Source organism: Rousettus aegyptiacus, unplaced genomic scaffold (genome assembly GCF_014176215.1).
Source record: "Rousettus aegyptiacus isolate mRouAeg1 unplaced genomic scaffold, mRouAeg1.p scaffold_m13_p_2, whole genome shotgun sequence".
Taxonomy (NCBI): domain Eukaryota; kingdom Metazoa; phylum Chordata; class Mammalia; order Chiroptera; family Pteropodidae; genus Rousettus; species Rousettus aegyptiacus.
This window is the reverse complement of record NW_023416295.1, coordinates 49,317,357-49,335,409: the sequence shown is the minus strand read 5'-3', so window position 1 is coordinate 49,335,409 and position 18,053 is coordinate 49,317,357. Positions and strand designations below refer to the sequence as shown.

General features: G+C 41.3%; 1 protein-coding gene and 1 pseudogene across 2 annotated transcripts in view; both read right to left on the bottom strand.

The window, feature by feature from the left end:
* The window catches only part of LRP2 (LDL receptor related protein 2), a 182,468-nt gene extending 177,661 nt beyond the window's left edge, over window positions 1-4,807 (bottom strand). Inside the window, exons 1-2 of one of the 2 annotated variants that reach the window (XM_036236602.1) lie at window positions 4,701-4,807; window positions 4,488-4,643 (exon numbers count right to left, since the gene is read on the bottom strand). In XM_036236602.1, coding sequence (XP_036092495.1) covers window positions 4,488-4,566 — 79 coding nt within the window. In that variant the 5' untranslated portion in view covers window positions 4,567-4,643; window positions 4,701-4,807. Of the gene's footprint in view, window positions 1-4,487; window positions 4,644-4,700 lie in introns of those variants that run through there. The other variant, XM_036236603.1, reaches the window with a different exon arrangement.
* A 4,837-nt stretch (window positions 4,808-9,644) lies between these two features.
* LOC107521020 lies at window positions 9,645-11,691 on the bottom strand (annotated as a pseudogene).
* Window positions 11,692-18,053: the final 6,362 nt, after the last annotated feature.

Genomic DNA, 18,053 nt, shown 5'->3' with positions numbered 1-18,053 from the left:
TTGTGAAATCTAGACTCCTCTTTTCATTTCTCATCCTCCTTTCTGTAGTATTGATACTACTGACTCACTAACACACTGGAGATACTCAACAAATATTTGTGGAATGCCACAATAGTGACATTTTTTAAAAGCTCCTCAAGATTATGACGTTAATAGGATATGATATAATTGTTCAAGTTATACCGACAAAGGCTCCAACAAACTCATTTTCCCCATACTAGAATAGGGCTTCACACTTAGTACCTTTTTAATTGTTCTATATCACGCAGTCAGCTGTGAGAATCCCTTTTCTTTCAATTCAACAAACAAGCATCCTCTACTTTCTACAGACACCTTGTTCTAGCTACTAGGACGTAACAGAAACCCCAAGCCAATATTACAATGTGCTTCTAATCCCATAAGAATAGGTTCTCAATCTCATTACTTAAAATTATGATAAAAAATTAAAGTTTTTTTCAACCAATGTTCTTAAGAATGCCTGCCTAGAGAACATAAACAGTGATTCACTGTGACCTAACAATGACCTTGAATAAGACTAAAAACCTAGTCACGTAGCAACCTACACTATGAAACCCAAAGATCTTCAGGAATTTGGTTTGAAGACACAAGATTTTGAACAATGGACCCAGTGGTATGGTCTTTGAGAGTTGGAGCCCTGTCATGGCATAAGTTGTGGACCAAGCAGAAAGCATATGGTTCATGGTTACATTAATCTATCAAAGAATTCCTCTAAGCCTGGGATAGGTGACTCACCCAATTTTTTAAGAAGATTCACCAAGGTTGTATTTTCAACATTTTTTGCCTCATCTGATAAGCAAGGATCAACAGAAAAGGAATCTAGAAAATTCCTCAACCAGCTAGGCTGGGGACATTCAAAAGACAGATATATAAACATGGTCAACAAAAGGAGGAGCCTCAGGTTCAGATTTTAGCTCTACTGAAAGCCATGAAGCCTACCCTTAGGCAAGATACTTAACCCACCCGCCCTTTCACTCTTTTCAGTCCCCTCCCTTCCACAGCTTACTTAACTATAAAATAATGTAAGCAGACCAGTTGCTATGTAAGCTTTCTTCGAGTTATAAAAGTACAAGTTTCTATAAAACAGGATCGACACATGATTTAAGAAAATTTAGGCAGAAGCTCTATGAAGACATGCAAGGAAGAACTTTAAACAGAGAAAGTGAAGCCAAGTGCTGTGAAATAAAAGCAGCAGCGAAGTATCAGAGATGTGATGGAACCAAAATGTTGCATGTTTGTATTGGTTCCACAATCCTTTTAAACATAAACTTCGTTGGAAGATGGAATTGTCATAAAAGCTGATATTACCTATAAAGGGCATAACCAGACTTTTATCAGATAAAAGAATATAATTTTGTTAAAGATTAATACCATTTTCTCAAAAAACTTCAAATCACATCTTTGGATCTGGAAATTCCTCAAAGAAGTGTTAGTGGAAAACGCTTAAAGGCTTTCCTATGTGCATTTGGAAACTGGAAATATGAATAGTAAGCAAAGAATATGTTACTTTAAGTGTTGGTCAATATAATAAATTGTTGGTCAATATAAATAAATATAACTGCTAGTTTATGATCACTGACTATGCGCCTTACACCATGCTAAGCACTTTTATCTTTATATATTGATAAAATGTCATGGAATAAATTATCTTATTATCAAATCAATTTTGCAGACAAGCAACCTTAGTTATGCAAAGTGAGCAACTTCCCCAAGATCACACAGCTAGAAAGTGATGAAGCCATTGCTGGGCAGCTTGACTCCAGAGTTCTGGCTTTCCCAAATTTTTTCTTAAATAGCATTATTCAAAATATGAGGGAAATGTAAATATTTTTTAGCTACAGATGTGCTATAATTTTTTTAAAAAAATAAGCATAAAACACTCAAGAGTTCTCCAATTTCTAACACAAAATTTGCAAAAAGATCTTAACTAAAATGGTGCTAAAATAAGGGCATTTATAATGTCATCATACTTTACTTCATCTGATAAATCACAATACAACAAAAATCTAGAAATCTCCTTAACCTCCCAGGCTGAAGATTAAATGATTAAATAGGAAGACGAAATGAGGATACATGGGTCCAGATAATAGAAACCTGAAAATAATTTCTGTAAAAAAATATCCACAGTTATAAAGCAGCAGGTGGATTTTACCTTCTGTGGTAAAAACTTGCAAAATGCCCCTCAGCTTTTATAGTTACCTCACACATGGATAGTAACTTATGGAGCACAACATTTTCAATACAAAAGAAATAAAAACACAGAGAAAGTCAAATACTTTAGCAGTTCAATTACAGCCTCAGGGTGTTTTTGAGATCTTGCTCCCTGGCATATGTCGTCAGTTTGGCTCAAATAAACTTTTAAAAATTCAAAACAATTATAGCCTCTGAAGTCAATCTCTGGGATTTGCCTTACAGCTCTGACATTTTTTATCAGTGTGACCTTGGGCAAGTTACTGAATAGCTCTGTGCTTCCATTTCCCCTTTTTAAAATAGGAAGAGTTAAGAGTACTTCAAAGGGGTATTATGAAGATTAGATGAGTCAAGAAATGTAGAGTATTTAGAACAAGACCTGCTACACATCATGTGTGTGTGATGTTACTATTACTATACATACTATTATACTGCATATTACTATGGAATGGAAGATGGATCTAAACTTCCAAGAAGAGTAAGTATAGGTTATTTGGTGACTAAACCACCAACCCAGGGGAGAGAACATCTGTTTTGGTTGAATGAGGACAACCCAGATGTATCCCAGATGAATCCAGACAAGATTTCCTTTTGCCAGGCTCTGACAAGAACATATAGTAAATCCTATGGCTATATTTAGAACATGGGATATATATAGCCCTAAGCATTGTGGCAGACCCTTCACAATAATAAATCCTCTGTTACCAACACCGAGAAAAGGTGCTCAAAGAAAGAATTATTAACGGTCTCCCCCTGCCTCTCCTCCCTTTCCAATGGGATTTGTTGGCGTTTCCAAACTTCTTCCCAGGAAGTCTGAAATGGGTACTGCTAGGAGTTGCTGTATAATTACTTAGTTGATTCCCTCTAAGGAGCTTACGCTAAGAATTGTGGAAAGAAAGCAGATTAACCATTTGAATACATGCCACTGCCCATCCGCAAGTCCTCCCCTCTCTCTGCCATAAATGGGGGCTTCTACAGTCCCCACTGTCAACTCCAATATGTGATCCAGGAAAATCAATGTATTGCTTTGGCTAATCCTACAACAATAGGGGTTTCATTTTCATTGTAGGGCAATTAAGTTGTACGACGGGAAGGAACGGGGGGTTTGGGGGGGGCGGGGAACTCCCCCAACCCCGAGACAGATTAGTCCCCGTGGAGGCAGCAGTGTCCGCTCTGTCTGGTGGTGGGTCACACGCGGCTCCCGGCTGCTACCTAGCAACGCAAAGCCAGGGAAAGAGCTCGCGGGTTCCCCTGCCTCCTCCTCGTCCTTCCCATTCATCCCTGGTTCTCTCTCTCTCTCTCTCTCTCTCTCTCTCTCTCTCTCTCTCTCTCTCTCTCTCTCTCTCTTTCTTTCTCTCTTCCCATCCCTGCCTTCCTTTCCTTCCCTATCTACAAGCTCTCTCTCCCTTTTTTTCCCTTATCCTCTCTACTTGCTTGTCGTCTTCTCCCTTACTGTTTTATTCTCTCCACTTCTTCCTCTCTCTGTTTGTTTCTGTAAAAACGTAAACTCTCCGACAACTTGAGACGTTTGAAGCCCTTCATCAGAAACTTTCTCCATTCGAGCCATCAAAACTCTGGACGCGCGGACGCGCCCCATTCATCAACACAAAAGCCCCCATCACCCGGTTGGAAAGGAAAACCCTTCAAGAAAATGCTCCAGTATATCAGCCGCTCTCTCAGCCAATCCCACTTCCCCGCCTTATCTTGGCTCGTAAATGATCTGTATCAAGATGCGGTCTCTTGGGGGTCACCGCGGGACCAAGTTTCGCTGGTGAAAAGAGACGGGGGTGGCCTAGCCTGCTGCCTGCGCGCGCGAAAGGATCTCCCCGGCGCAATACTGCAGGTGGAAAACTGCGCACGGACGACCACTCAGCGCCGGAGAAAATAAATCCCGAGGGAAGTGGGGAGGAGGGAGAGCAAGCTGCGCACTTGTAGGGAAGACCTTCATTATCCTCGGTCCAACCGCAAAGTGCTTTGCAGAAGGGTCGAGACAAACTCCCGTGGGAACAAAGACAGGGTCCCCTTGGGGTGCGCTGTCACCAAAACCGGCGGGGCTGCTTTCTCAAGTTTGCTACTTCTCAGTTCCCGGGCGGGCAAAGGAGGGGCGCTACTGCTCGCCCCTCGTTGGGCAACCTGAGCGCCCCATAGGGAGCTGCTCCGGCGCCACCGCCCTGCCCTGGCCCCTGCTGGGCCTCCTCTCTGCCCGCCTGCGTACTCGACCCTGCCACCACTGGGGAAGTCCAGCGTTCCGCTCGGAGCTCCGCCGGGGGTGCTCTTACCTTGGCCACTGGCCGGCGCCAGGCAGGCAGCGAAAGCCAACAGCAGCGTGCACGCCACTGCCGCTTCCCTTCGCTCCATCCCGCCGACAACCCCCGGCACCGGCCTCGCCGTTCCTTCCCCGGGAGGTGGGCGCGCGTCGGCGGCGGCAGCAGCAGCGGCGGCGGCGGCAGCAGCAGCGGCGGCGGCGGCGGCAGCAGCAGCGGCAGCAGCAACAGCGGCGCTTCTGCTCGTGGAGCGCTCAGTTAGACCCGCACCTTGGCGGGCTCCTATTGGCAGAAAGCTGGCCCGCCTGCGGCATCCCGTTTTTCTACCCGCGCCAGTCCCCACCCTCCGGACAGTGCATAAAGCCCTTTAGACCTGAACGCCCCGGAACTAGCATGCGGGAATCCAGCAGGGAAGGCCCCCTGCCGCCCAGCCCGCCCCCTGCACTTTGCAGTGTTAGGAGTGGGACTGGGAACACACGCGCGCTCACACGTGCACATCCATACGTACTCGTACAGCCACACACACACACACACACACACACACACACACACAGTCGCACACGCTGCTCACTGTCACACAAACTGACCCAGTCTCATGCGGTCCGTCACGCGCGTGTACACACTCTTCTGTCACATACGCGTTCGTGCACTCCACACTCACAGACACGCACATGCACGCATACTTCACAGCTACACACTCTCATTCATACGTGCTCATACTCCTCACAGACACACACGGCGGACATGAGCTGTTCTTGCCTCTCGGCAGGATTTGCCTCGGCACAGAAGTCGGCTAGGCAGTCCGCAGGGAAATGTGCCACCGACACAGTCTTAGAAAAGGAAGAAAAATAAGAGAAAGGAAGGGAAAGAGAGATTTGTGATCATTCTGTAGTCTACAATCCCTAGGCTCCCTCGGACCTTGCTTTCCCCCAGACAGTAGAGGCGCTGAGATGGGGTGCTCTGTGTTTTGACAAATTATAGAAAGGTATGGATCCATGTTGGGGAGGGGGTTGGATCCCTATTTAGCTTTTCTTAAGCACATCTACAGGTGTTACGGCCAGATGGCGCTTCTAGTAAGTCTGTTCATTTTGAGGCAAAATTGAAAAGAATGTACGTCTTCTCGATCGTGTTGGTGCACCTTTATAAGAGGAAGAAACCTAAGGGGTTCAGAGAACCCCGCAGCTCCCTTCTTTGGGGCAGCAGTAGGCTGGATGCCGGGGACGAAGAGGGGCGGCCCCAAGATCATTTACACTCACCTTCAGAGCATCGTCCTCAGCCAGTACAGGACACCAGAGTTTACAGAAAAAAAGGAAGGTTGGTGCAACCTAGTTCCTGGTCCTGGGAGACCTGCGTGCAGAGGGGATGCTTTTGGGCCTGATGTCTCTCCCACCCAGAATCTCTTGCCCCTCACCCTGGACTAACTTCGCATCCAGGCCCCAGGAGCCAGATCCTGGTCCAGATTCAGGAACACTCTCTCACAGTCGTAGGAGTCGTGACCATGAATGTAGCAGCCCTGTTTCCACATAGTCCCAGGGCAGGACTCCCCAGGGGTAGTTCCAGGTAGTCTCCCCAGGGGTGAGAACCTGCAGGTTAACGCCACCCCTCCTTTCCAGAGAAGAATTGTCTGTGGTGCTGCTGATTCCTAACAGTCCGGATCGTGTACCTTCCGTGGGGTTTAGAGGTTTGAAGGGGTGGGGGTGGGACACGATAGGTATTACTTTTGAAAGACAAAAAAGAGAGAGAGAGAGAAATAGACGCAGTAAAATAAAACAGACTTAAAATGAGTTGGGTGTGGAAAGGGCAGGAGGGACTTCGTGGCTTTTTTTTTTTTTTTCAATGACTTCTGGATTTGAAAATACAGAGTTGTCTGCTCTGACCAGAGTCAGCGGAACGCTATTTACCTCCCTGCACAGTGTTTGGCGCTGTGCGGCGCGGAGGAGGAGGCAGGATTGGGGACAGGGAGGAGCCGGGAGTGAGGGGGACGAGCCGAGTAGGAGGAGGGAAGCTGCGAGGGGGCAAGAAGCTGCGCTTTAGTCTCTGCGGGTGATTTATGCCGGTTCCGGGCGGCCGGGGCGATGGTACGAGACCGCGCCGGGGTCAGGCCAATCCGACACCCGCCGGGGCTGCTGCATAGTCAATGAGCGTCCCTGCACTCGCGAGTTACAAAGAGCGCTGGGGAGGCGCGAGCCTGGGCCCGCTGGCGGGTGGAGGGATCGCATGCGCGGGACGGAGGTCGCTCCCAGTACGGTGTAGGTGCGAGAGGGTGAGCGTGTGCGTGCGTGTGCGCGCGGGCGTGTGTGTGTGTGTGTGTGTGTGTGTGTGTGTGTGTGTGTGTGTGTGTCTGTGCGCGCGTACGCGCGCGCGCGCCTCCTTTCACTGTAGCAGACGGGGCTCCAAACATTCCTTTCTGCACTGAAGAGTTTTCCTCATTATTGTTGTCTTTGTGCTCCAGTGTTGCCAACTTACTGGAATTCCTGACGTGGTTGCACAGCAGGGCTCGGGCTGACCGTAGGAGCCGGCAGCGTTTGTGTACGGGCCGACCCCGCAGTTAATCCCAGAATAACGCCAGAGATGGAGGAAAGAATGGAGGGAGAACGGGAGGGAGGGGAGCAGATAAAGGTTGGAGATAAGGAACGACTAACAGAGCACGGTCCATCATTCCCGACACTGTGTATATAATCTCACACATTGACACTCTTTTCCATAGAAAAATAAGTAAATAAAGCATTTTCTCAATGCGACCCAAATTTAGGCCGCTTAAAAACAGGCAATTTTTTTGCAGCCCCGCACCATGCACGTGTTTATCTCTGGCATCTATACCTGAGAATGCTCCTTGCTAGATTTGGAGGATTAAATCTAAGGACCAGCATCTGGGAAAGCTGAGGTTAATGCATTTGTGATTTAAGCCAGCATTGTTTCTCTATAATGAAAGTGTAATTTCTTTATTTTCCACATTTCTCTATACATATATGTGTAAGCCTTTACAGAGTGATTAACCAAAAGAGACAGGAAAAAGCAAAACATAAAATTAATTCGAGTAAATTTATGTTAATTGACTTCCCTTATATATTTTTGACTTGTCTGTATTATTTTACATCTTAATGCATCTCAACAGCGAATTACTGGAAATATTTTCAAAGAGTATCTTCCTATCCTGAACCAATTTCTTTCTGCAACGGGCATGAAATTTGTAAAATCTCCTTGACTAAAATCCAACTTCAATTTGCTATTAATTCAACTCAGATTTATCTATTGGGTGCCATGGAGCCAACTGCCCAGTAGACAGCTCTAATCTAAAGTACCTAAAACCACAAACTCAACATGGCGTAACCTGAACCAAAAAACTTCAGAGCTCCTTATCTCTGTAAGGCACCATCATCCACCCCCAGAGGCCAAGGCCTGAATCTTCATTCTTGACTCCTCCTTCTTTTCCTCATTCCCAGTGTGCAATCAATCACTAAATTCTGTTAACTCAAGCTCCTCAGTCCACTCACTTCTCTCTCAAACCCTTTCACTTCTCTCAAACTCACCCATTTCTCTCAAACTTCACTGCCAGCAGGCACCAACCTCTCTCATCTAAATCATGGCAAGAGTCTTAAAATGGGCCACTTGCTGTCAGTTTTGCCCCCTCCCATCTACCCTTTTTCCATTCTGTGAGCGGATGATCCAAAGTGATATTTCCATCAGACTAGTGCTTTCAAAAAAATGTCATTACCTATTAGAGGGTTATGAAATCAGCTTAGTAGGCAAGAAAGATTTATTTTCAAATAACATAGAACAGAATAGGGCCTAAAATAACTTTCATGTAAAAGAATATGTATTGTTTCACTAAACTCTTGCTTCAGATATCTATATCACCATGTAAAATATATTTCTTATACATCTCAGTCAAAAAAGTTTGAGGTATCTCCCCACAAATTATAAGTGGAGAAACTGGCAGATGTTTTAATAGGCTTTATTATTATTTAGGTATGGTAAGATCAACAGGTCAGGAGAGAACTGGCATTGAAAAGATAGTTTATTATACTCACAGATACCAAAAGGGGGAATACAGGTCATATCTTCAGAGGCCAAACAGGGAACCACCGAAGTCTTTACTCTGAGATGAAAGATAGGCAGCTGTGGGCAGCACCTCTACTGTGGTTTCCAAAGGAAGGAGCAGGCAGTCAGGGTAAGTAGGTTTAGGACTAGCTAGTTAATATTCGAAAAGCACTCCCTGGGGAGAACTCCCAAGGTGAGACAATGAGGGAGGCAGGAGGTCAAGACAAGGTGACTCAGGCCTATTTCAGGCTGCCAGAATAAGGCGTGTCTAACATTGCATACAGGGCGGATGTTAAAAGATTAAGACTTCAGAAATATGGTAAACACAACAAATACCACATGGTATTAGGACAAAAATGCAAAACCTGTGTCTATTCCTGAGAAAGCATCAGATAGAGGATCATTCTATAAATAACCAGCCTGTATTCTTCAAAAATGGCAAGGTCATGAAAGAGAAAGGAAGGCTGAGAAACTTTATAATAAGACCACTAAATGCAACACATAGCCTTGGGTTGGACTTGGATTGGGGGGAAAAAAAGCTCTAAAGGTATTATTGGGGAAATCAGTGGCATATCAGTAGGGACTGTAGATCAAATAATAGTATCATATAATGTTAAATTGTCTGATATTGGTTATAAAAGAGAATGTCTTCATTTTTAGGAAATATAATCTGAGGTATTTAGGGGTTCATGATGTTACAACTTATTCTCGAATAATTCAGAAAAAAATGTGTATGTGTGCATGTGTGTATGTGCCAGAAAGACAGAAAGGAAATGGGCAAAATGTGGGGATTTCTTACATTATTCTTGCAACTTTTCTGTGAGCTTGAAATTATATCAATTTTTTAAGTTTGAGAAGCTTTACATTAAATCATAAGTTTCACAAGGACTGTTCCTCTTTTGTCATCTCCCACTGTTTTCTCCTATTAATCTCTCTGTCTAGAACATTCTTCTTCTCCCAAGCCTGCCCTTTATCTGGTTAACTCCAATTCAACTTTCCAGACTCATCTAAAATAAATATCTCTTCTTCCAGGAAGCCTTCCCTAACTCCCCATACTGATTTGGGAAGCCATATATCTTTCTTCTTCCTTCTTTCTTCTTTCTTCTTTCTTCTTCCTTCTTTCTTCTTTCTTCCTTTTCTTCTTCCTCTTCTTCTTCTTTTGTTAGTGAAGTGCAATATTTTATTTGATACAAATCCACTTAACAAACTTATTTCTAGTATACAGCATTCACAGAGAAATGGTTTCTCTCTTTCTCACACACAAAGACATATATTTTGTTTCACTATTTTCTGAATACAACTAATATTTTATCAGGTAGGATCAATTATTTAAAAATTACATTATTATAGTAAATTACATAAAATGTTTCTGAAAGCAGCAAGCAGAAAAGATGATTAATACATGCTAATTAAGTGAAGTGTAACAGTCGTCCATATTTCAAGCCTAAGGAACATGTCTCAGCGAGTTCTCAGGGCCCGCTCATAATACTCCAGTGCTTTATTCATTTCTCCTTTCAATTTGTACATGAAGCCAAGGATCTTCAAGCTTTCTATTCTAATGAATTTCTCCAAAGTTTCTTTAAAGCCAATTTCACCAAAGAAATGATACTTTTATCCTTTACAATTGATACCTTTTCTATTTTTACTGCTTTTATGTAACGTATAATTATATCCACTTCAAATTTCCTTCGAAATTCCTGAAATCGGCCATACTAGAAATATATCTCTTGCGGTTTCTTCTTCAAATGATTTTATGTGTCACACCTTTTGATAAGCATCTTCAGCTTTTCTGTAGTTGCTTGCTTCTATGTATATATCTGCTAGGTGTATATAAGCAACATCAAATGTGGGCTTTTGTTTCAGAGCAAATTCAAAATGAAATATGGCTAATATTGTCATTCTGTCAGCATTTTCTCTATTCTGTCCTTTAGACGGCCAGTTTGTAGCTTTCTTTCTTTGAAAAACTATGTTCTATAACAAAGCCCTATCTGGTGATGCAGGAAGGCAGAGGAGGGTGTTGCCTATGAGGCCATTTTTAAGAGCTAAAGAGGTTTATCCAGAGGGCCTTTCTTCAGTAAAACTTGGCCACGTGGCAACAGATGGTAGCGAAAGATATTGATCTGCAAGGACATGCTGTTCAGTGTACTTCAGTGTACTTTCCTCCTTTACCATCTTGCCCTACATCCATCCAGAAGTTTCAGAGAGAGGAGAGCCTTAACATATACATCTTCTGGATTTAGCTTGACGGCCTGTTTTAGGGGGTGCAGAGAAAGTGTGTCACCAATCTGTGATGCTTTGTTAAAGCTGTCTAGACGATGGGTGGTGACTACATAATGAGTGTTAAATTCAGGGTTTTCAGGGGCCAATTGCAGAGCCTTTTCAAGGTAGGCCCTGCCCCATTCATAAGTCTTTCCTCCACATTTCAGCAAGACCCATTCTTCCTCACAGTCCACACCTCGGGATACTCCATTCTACAACAGGAGAGATTTGCAAACTTCTTACGAATGTTCTCCACCTTATCTAGGTATATCTGGGCTTTTGCCAGTCTGCCCAGGTGGTAATACAGCCAGACGCAGATGCCCCAGGTAACCAGCCTTTTCATATCTGATTGGTCAGCATGTTCTCCTTCAATTAAGTCTTCAGCTTTTTTCAGGCTCTCCAGAGCTTCCTCATTCTGGCCTTTCAGATGTTTCAGATAGGACAGTAGGTTGTGGATTCCCACATTGTATTTGGTGTATAGGAAATAAATCTCATCAAAGACCCTGCTTTCTAAATCAGTCCTTTCAGAGTCATTAATTAGCAACTCCCATGTAAAGTGACATCTCAGCTGCTCCAGCCTATGTTTGACCTGGTCTTCATCAGTATTCTTATTTATAGTTGCTATAAATTTATTAGGCTGCAGTTCTGCAATGTTTTGTTTAGCTGGACGGGCTCCTCTGAGATCTGGCCAGTCAGAAGACCCTTCTGTATACTCTCATAATTCTCTTTATTTCCCTGAAGCTAGTTTTTGTCACAATTGTCTTCCTATGGCCTCCACAAAGCTTCTCCCTCTGCAGCCAGAATATTTTGGGGCAGTCATGCTGACCATATCAATCATTTGGTTATAAAATTCCAATAGTTTTTCCATTATTTCTGGAATAAATTCAAAATTTTTAGCATAATCTAAGAGCTCTTGCATGATCTGGCCCCTGGCTACTTTTGAACCTCATATGACAGTCTGGCCACACTGGCCTCCACTTGATTCCTCAAACATATTATTTACTTTCTCAGCTTTAAGGATAAGATGAGGAGAGTGTGGTGGCTGAAAAATTGACTCTTACTGAAAATTACCATTTGACTATTGGCACGTAGGCCTTTGACTATAGGAACATAACATTCTAAACAAGCTTTCTGTTTCTGTACCCCCGCTTATGCACTTGACCTGTGAGTTCACAGGTACTGAATAGAAGAAAGATAGACCTTGTGCTTAGACAGAATGAAGAATGAGATTTTGGGCTTAAAAACCCTGTACCCCTACATTTCGGGGCTGCTTAATTTGGGGTCTGCGTACCCCTGGCAGACCCAGCTGGCTCAATAAAGTGTGTTTCCTATAACTCACTGAGTTCCAGTGGTCCATGTGTCTTTCGGGGGCTGGCAGCTGCAACAAGAGAATAAACAGAGGTTCACGGAGCTGCCTAAATTCCTGACGGCTCTAGGTCTAGTTCCTAACCTACTATATCCTAACAGTAATCCTTCTTTTGTTTGGGCAAGATTGAGTGGACCTCTGCTACTTGCAAAACAGACCCAGTCTGAACTATCAAAAAAGGGCCAAAAGACATCAAGGTATCTCACCTACCTGACAGCCCCAGTATGCTTTTGATGTAATAACAACTGTAATTCACAAGGGAAGAATACTGTATTTATGACCCAGCCACCCACCCTAACTCACCCCCCTTTTTTTTTAACAGCTTTTGACTTGGCAGCCTAAGACCAGGTCCTGAGCCATAAGTTAGCTGCCTATTCCTTGTGCGTAGTCAGAGCCAAAAAAGCCATTGCAAGACCTAAAGGGACAACCAGTACAGTAGCCATGTTTTCTAAAGCAGAAATGGAGATACCAGATATAATATGACAAGGGAATCCTCCTGTTGTGCAAATATAGTCATATGAAAAGTCTTAGCAGAGGTTTAAAGAAACAACGGGGAATCTAACAAAGTCTCAATGATTAAAAAAAAAGTTCAATAAAATTAGAATTTCCTGAAAATTTTAGGACATAAAGACATAATCACAGGAAGCCCTGGGAGTCAGGTGGGCCTAAGGCAGGCACAAAGGTTCTGATCAGGCCAGTACTACAAGCAGCAGAGTCAAGAACCTGTGCAGGGGATACTTAATAGTGACTCCTGAGGAAGGCTAGGAATAGAGCAGCCGGGTCAGAGTGGTTAGCCTCACAGCTTTTGAATTCCTCTGTCTAAGGGGCAGTTTCTGCAGGCAGAAGTAGTGAAAATATCTGCCTTAATAATGACTCTTGAGAGCAAAAAGATCAATATAATTCCATCAATCCCACAGTCCATCTCTTGTCTCAGGAATTGTGAAAGACCTGAAGGTTGTAGAAATGATGTGATAAGGAGTAGAATATGAATGAAGAAAAGACGCGTACAAAGTTAGGAGCCATATATGACCCTTCAGGTGAAATCAATTAGGACAATTATCTCAGTAACATCATTACATGTAAATCCAGTCTTCAATGTCCAAAGATTTGGGGACCTGCACCAGAATTCAACCAGTTCTGCATCAAAGGAGCTGGGTTCATCTTGTTCACCACCAAATCCCCAGAACCTACCACACAACCCGATACATGGCAGACTCTCAATAAATGTTTGATTGATTAATTACTTAACTAATTAATTAAAGAAATAAAACAGCATAAAGTCTGCATTTGGTTTCTGACATTTCGCCCAAATCAGACCTTACAAGATACAACTTATTCTGAAGAGATCTTGAGATATCCTATACTATGGGAACCATCCTCAGGGTATTTCAGAGCCTTACCTTCTTAGCAGTACTTGCCTTCAGGGCCTACAATTAACTTTGCAATCTGAGTTTTAGAAGGAGCAGTATTTCTCTAATGTTACATGGGGTCATTTGGCAATATTTAGAGACCTTTTTGGCTGTTGCAACTAGGGGTTCTAGAAATGCTCCTAGTGGACAGAACAATACCCCACCACAAAGAATGCTCTGTCATCAAATTTCACTAGTTCAAGATCAAGAAACCTTGACATAAAATAATCAAATTGTTTGTGACAACAAAATCTTTACATTGGATTTCAGACCTTTAGCTCAAGGATGGAATTATAAAATTTGTTTAAAAACCACTCCTGCTAATTTTTTCTCCCTAATAACTAGACAATCCAGTAGGCAAAGTACTATAATTCCATAGATCAGAATCCAGTCAAGGGAAACAGATGGGGCATTCCAAGAAACATTTCAAAATGGAGAAGATGCATATCGGTTCTTATGCTTCAGTAAAGTTTAAGTAAGTGCAATCTAAACAAGACGAGTACTTCTTTACCCTCTTTTCTCTGGTTGACCAACTGCTATTTTCCCCTCAAGTCTCAGATTAAATGTTTTCTCCTCTGTAGTAATTTCCACCTTTCCCAGAGGCCTCTTTCTTTTCTGTAATCCCATCCCACCAAATACTCACCTTCATTAGGATTCTTGCCACATGGTATAAATTCTTTGATTACATTCATGTCTCCTCCAATAAACTTTGTATTCTTGGAGTCTTTCAATAAACTTTTTAACTGTAAAATAGATTTACATAAAAATTGCAAAGATACAGAGAGCTCCCACATATCCCACACACTTGGCATATTATTAACATCTTACATTAGTATGGTACATTTGTAACAATTAATTAGTCCTTATCAATACATTATTATGAACTAAAATCCATACTTTATTCAGATTTCCTTAGTTTTACCAAATGTTATTTTTCCATTCCTGGATTCCTTCCAGAATACATTATATGTAGTCGTCATATTTCCTTAGGCTCCTCTTGGTTGTGACAGTTTCTCAACCACTGTTTTTGTTTTTGGTGACTTTGGCAGTTTTGAGCAGTACTGGTCAGGTATTTTTTGTATAACATCCCTCAACTGGGATGTCTGATATTTTTCTCATGATTAAACTGGAGTTATATATTTGGAGAGGCATGACTACAGAGGTAAAGGACCAAAGATCTCCTCATATTATATTCACAAGTACATATCATCAACATGACTTATGTTGATGTTAATCTTGATCATCTAATTTGTCCAATTTTTCCAAAGTAATCACTTCTTTTCCCCCTTTTCATTCTATACATTTTGTAAAGAAGTCATGTACATCCCACTCTTAAGGAGTAGGATATTTTATACTCCATCTCCTAATGGTAAAGTGAAGGAACTATTCTGCATGGACAGATTTATCTAGACACCCCTATTTATTTACTTATTTAAAAATGTATTTATATCAATATAGAATTATGGATATTTATTTTATACTTTGGGTTAAAATTCAATACTCACTTTGTTGCTCAGATTGTTCTAGTTTATTGAAAGACTTCTCAGATTGTTTTGGTCATTTGGGAGCTCTTTCAGTTGGCTCCTATGTCCCTTTGGCATACATTCATCACCATGGGTGATATGGTTTTTGTTTTCTGTTTTGAGCACTCCCCTTACTTTCTGACACTACGAGATGTTCCATGTTCATCTTGTATATTCCTCCTAGTAGACTGTAGCCCTTCAGGTATCTCAATGGCAAATGTAGAGTATTTTCCAGGACCACTTCTCCTCCTTGGTGGCTGGAACTCCTGGGTTTATCTCACCAGCACCATGATACTACATATAAATATGTATATTTATATACCCATGGCATATAAAATCTTTAGTAAAAGACTTATCTTTCCCTTAAGCAACGCCCTGTCCACTGTTTCTGTGCATCGCCTCTGAAATCCATCTCTCTACTTCTCAAGTCTGACCATCCTCAAGGGGACACATAATAATAGAAGAAACCGCAAACTTATTCTCCAGAGCATTTGATATCTTGCTCCCCAGCATATGTCATCAGTTTAGCTCAAATAAACTCATAAAAATTCTTAACAGGTTTGGATGTTCTTATATCAATAAAATATTTGGAGAATTTACTAGAGTTACCAACAAGCAAGTGACAGCCAGAACCCAATAATCTTTTAGTATCCACTTCTACTAAAACATCTTAGTTCAATGCAGTTTACAAATTGGAAATGTCTTGATGAGAAAAGTAGCAGAGAATTTCAGGTTTACCTCAATGTTGACCCATTCTTTCTTGGATCTTGGTCTCTCAAAGGCTACACGTCTTGTTGCTCTTCAATGCCTTTAAGTCGTTGTTTTATATTTAAATTTTTTTCACATAATTGTGATTATTCTCTGATACTATACCAAAACTCAACAAGTTGTAGTTTCTTAAAGACTGGTTATAATAGATAATCTGAAACCATATCAATGAACTTTTCATCCTTATTATATTCAAATCCACTGGTCTACTTTTCACGTTGAATGGATCTTGTAACATTATACACTGGTCATTTAGAAAATGTTCATTCGCTGTTCTACGGTTTTTCTAAAAGCTGATATATTTCATTATAGATTTTTTTAAAAAATCACTTTGGCTAATATCACCACAAAACTCATCCAAAAAAAAATCTTTAAGTATTATTAAGCTATCAAGCTCCCAGTTTCAGATATAAATTTTCCATGATTGCAGGGCACCTTACTGTTACAGGAACTTCTTTAGGTAACAAATACGTCACTCACAATATATATGAATATCATGCAAGACAACATTTGGATGTTATAATCAGTATAAATAAAAATACTCCAGAATTTGCACATTCTATCAATATAAAAATGATTTTACAATAATAATATTTAAGTCTATAAATACCTCAATATGAAAGACAAATTAGGCTAAATAGAAAAGTTTTTAAAATTAGGATAAAAATAAAAATACAATCTACCATTAACACAATGTTTAGGAGGGTGATTAGCAGAAGTACATTTATCCTGCTGCTATCTGATTTCACTAACCATGCTAATTTTGGGTAAGTTGACAGAAAACTTTTTGACAAAGTACCTCCAATGTTCATTCTTTAAAACTGATTTATTATTTACGTGGCTCTATAATCAAAGCCTTATGTCTCAAACTGGAAAATTGGAGGTGCTAGAAGAGAGACCTTCAAATTCTTTTCTTCCAGCACAGCCCTTCCAGGAGGCAGATAAAGATAAGGGTATTTTCTGTACCTGGTTGCCTTTGCTGCTGCTGCCTCAGAGTTGACTGGTTTTCATCTGGGCTCCTTTCCTCACTAGCCAGTCATGGGAAGGCTTCTTTCTAATGTATCTTCTTATTTGTATAGTTATTTTAACCAATAATTAGATAATTGCTACAATCATAACAGAAGAAAAAGAGTATTAGAGCTTAGACCTTACAACTTTATTTGCCTTTCATAAAACCCTTTATTTGTAAATGGACTCTAACTTAACTGCCCTGTCACTTCAGTTACTGAAAATTTAAACGATTAGCTTACTATAAACATTAAACATTATTTTTATTTTTATAAAAATGTTTAAGAAATAAGTTTGCAGAGTAACATGCAATACATTTGCTCTGTGTGTGTGTGTGTGTGTGTGTGTGTGTGTGCGTGTGTGTGAGAGAGAGAGAGAGAGAGAGACAGAGACAGAGACAGAGACAGAGAGACAGAGAGACACAGAGAGAGACAGAGAGAGACACAGAGATGAGATGAAGGCCAAGAATGAACTCTACTTGAAAGAAGGGTCACTGGAGCATGGTGGGTAGTCACGCCCGAGGCATATAAATTCTTTAGTTAAAGGCTGATCTTTCCCTTAAGTGATCTTTCCCTTAAATGGTTGATTTGGAATTTTTTTTTTTTTAGCTTTTCTAAATTGTTTAGTCTACAATGAATACATGTTATCTTATGAAAAGAAAAAAAAATTAAGTTAATTCTATTGGCCATAGAACAGTTTCTGAAGTTTATTTATCTTACTCTTCATAGCTTAAGAACTGTGGAGGGAAAGGGGGCTCTATGGAAAGTAATTTTGCATGGTGATTTGAACACTAATTCCTAACTGGGCAGGTCATGATGGGTAGTCATGCCCGAGGCATATAAATTCTTTAGTTAAAGGCTGATCTTTCCCTTAAGTGATGCCCTGTCCATTGTTTCTGTGCATCACCTACAAAATGCCCTCATTCATATCTCTCCTTCTAAAGCCTGATCACCCTCAAGAAACTGCAAACTTATTCTCCAGAGCATTCAATATTTTGCTCCCCAACATATGTCATAAGTTTAACTCAAATAAACTCATAAAAATTCTTTACAGTTTTGGATGTTCTTATGTTGACAAAATATTTGGGGAATTTACTAAAGTCACCAACAAGCAAGTAACAGCAAGAACCCAAATTCAGCTATACTGATTATGAAAATAGGGTTCTTACTGTATTCTTCTTGGGTATTTTTTTTTTTTGGTTTGTTTT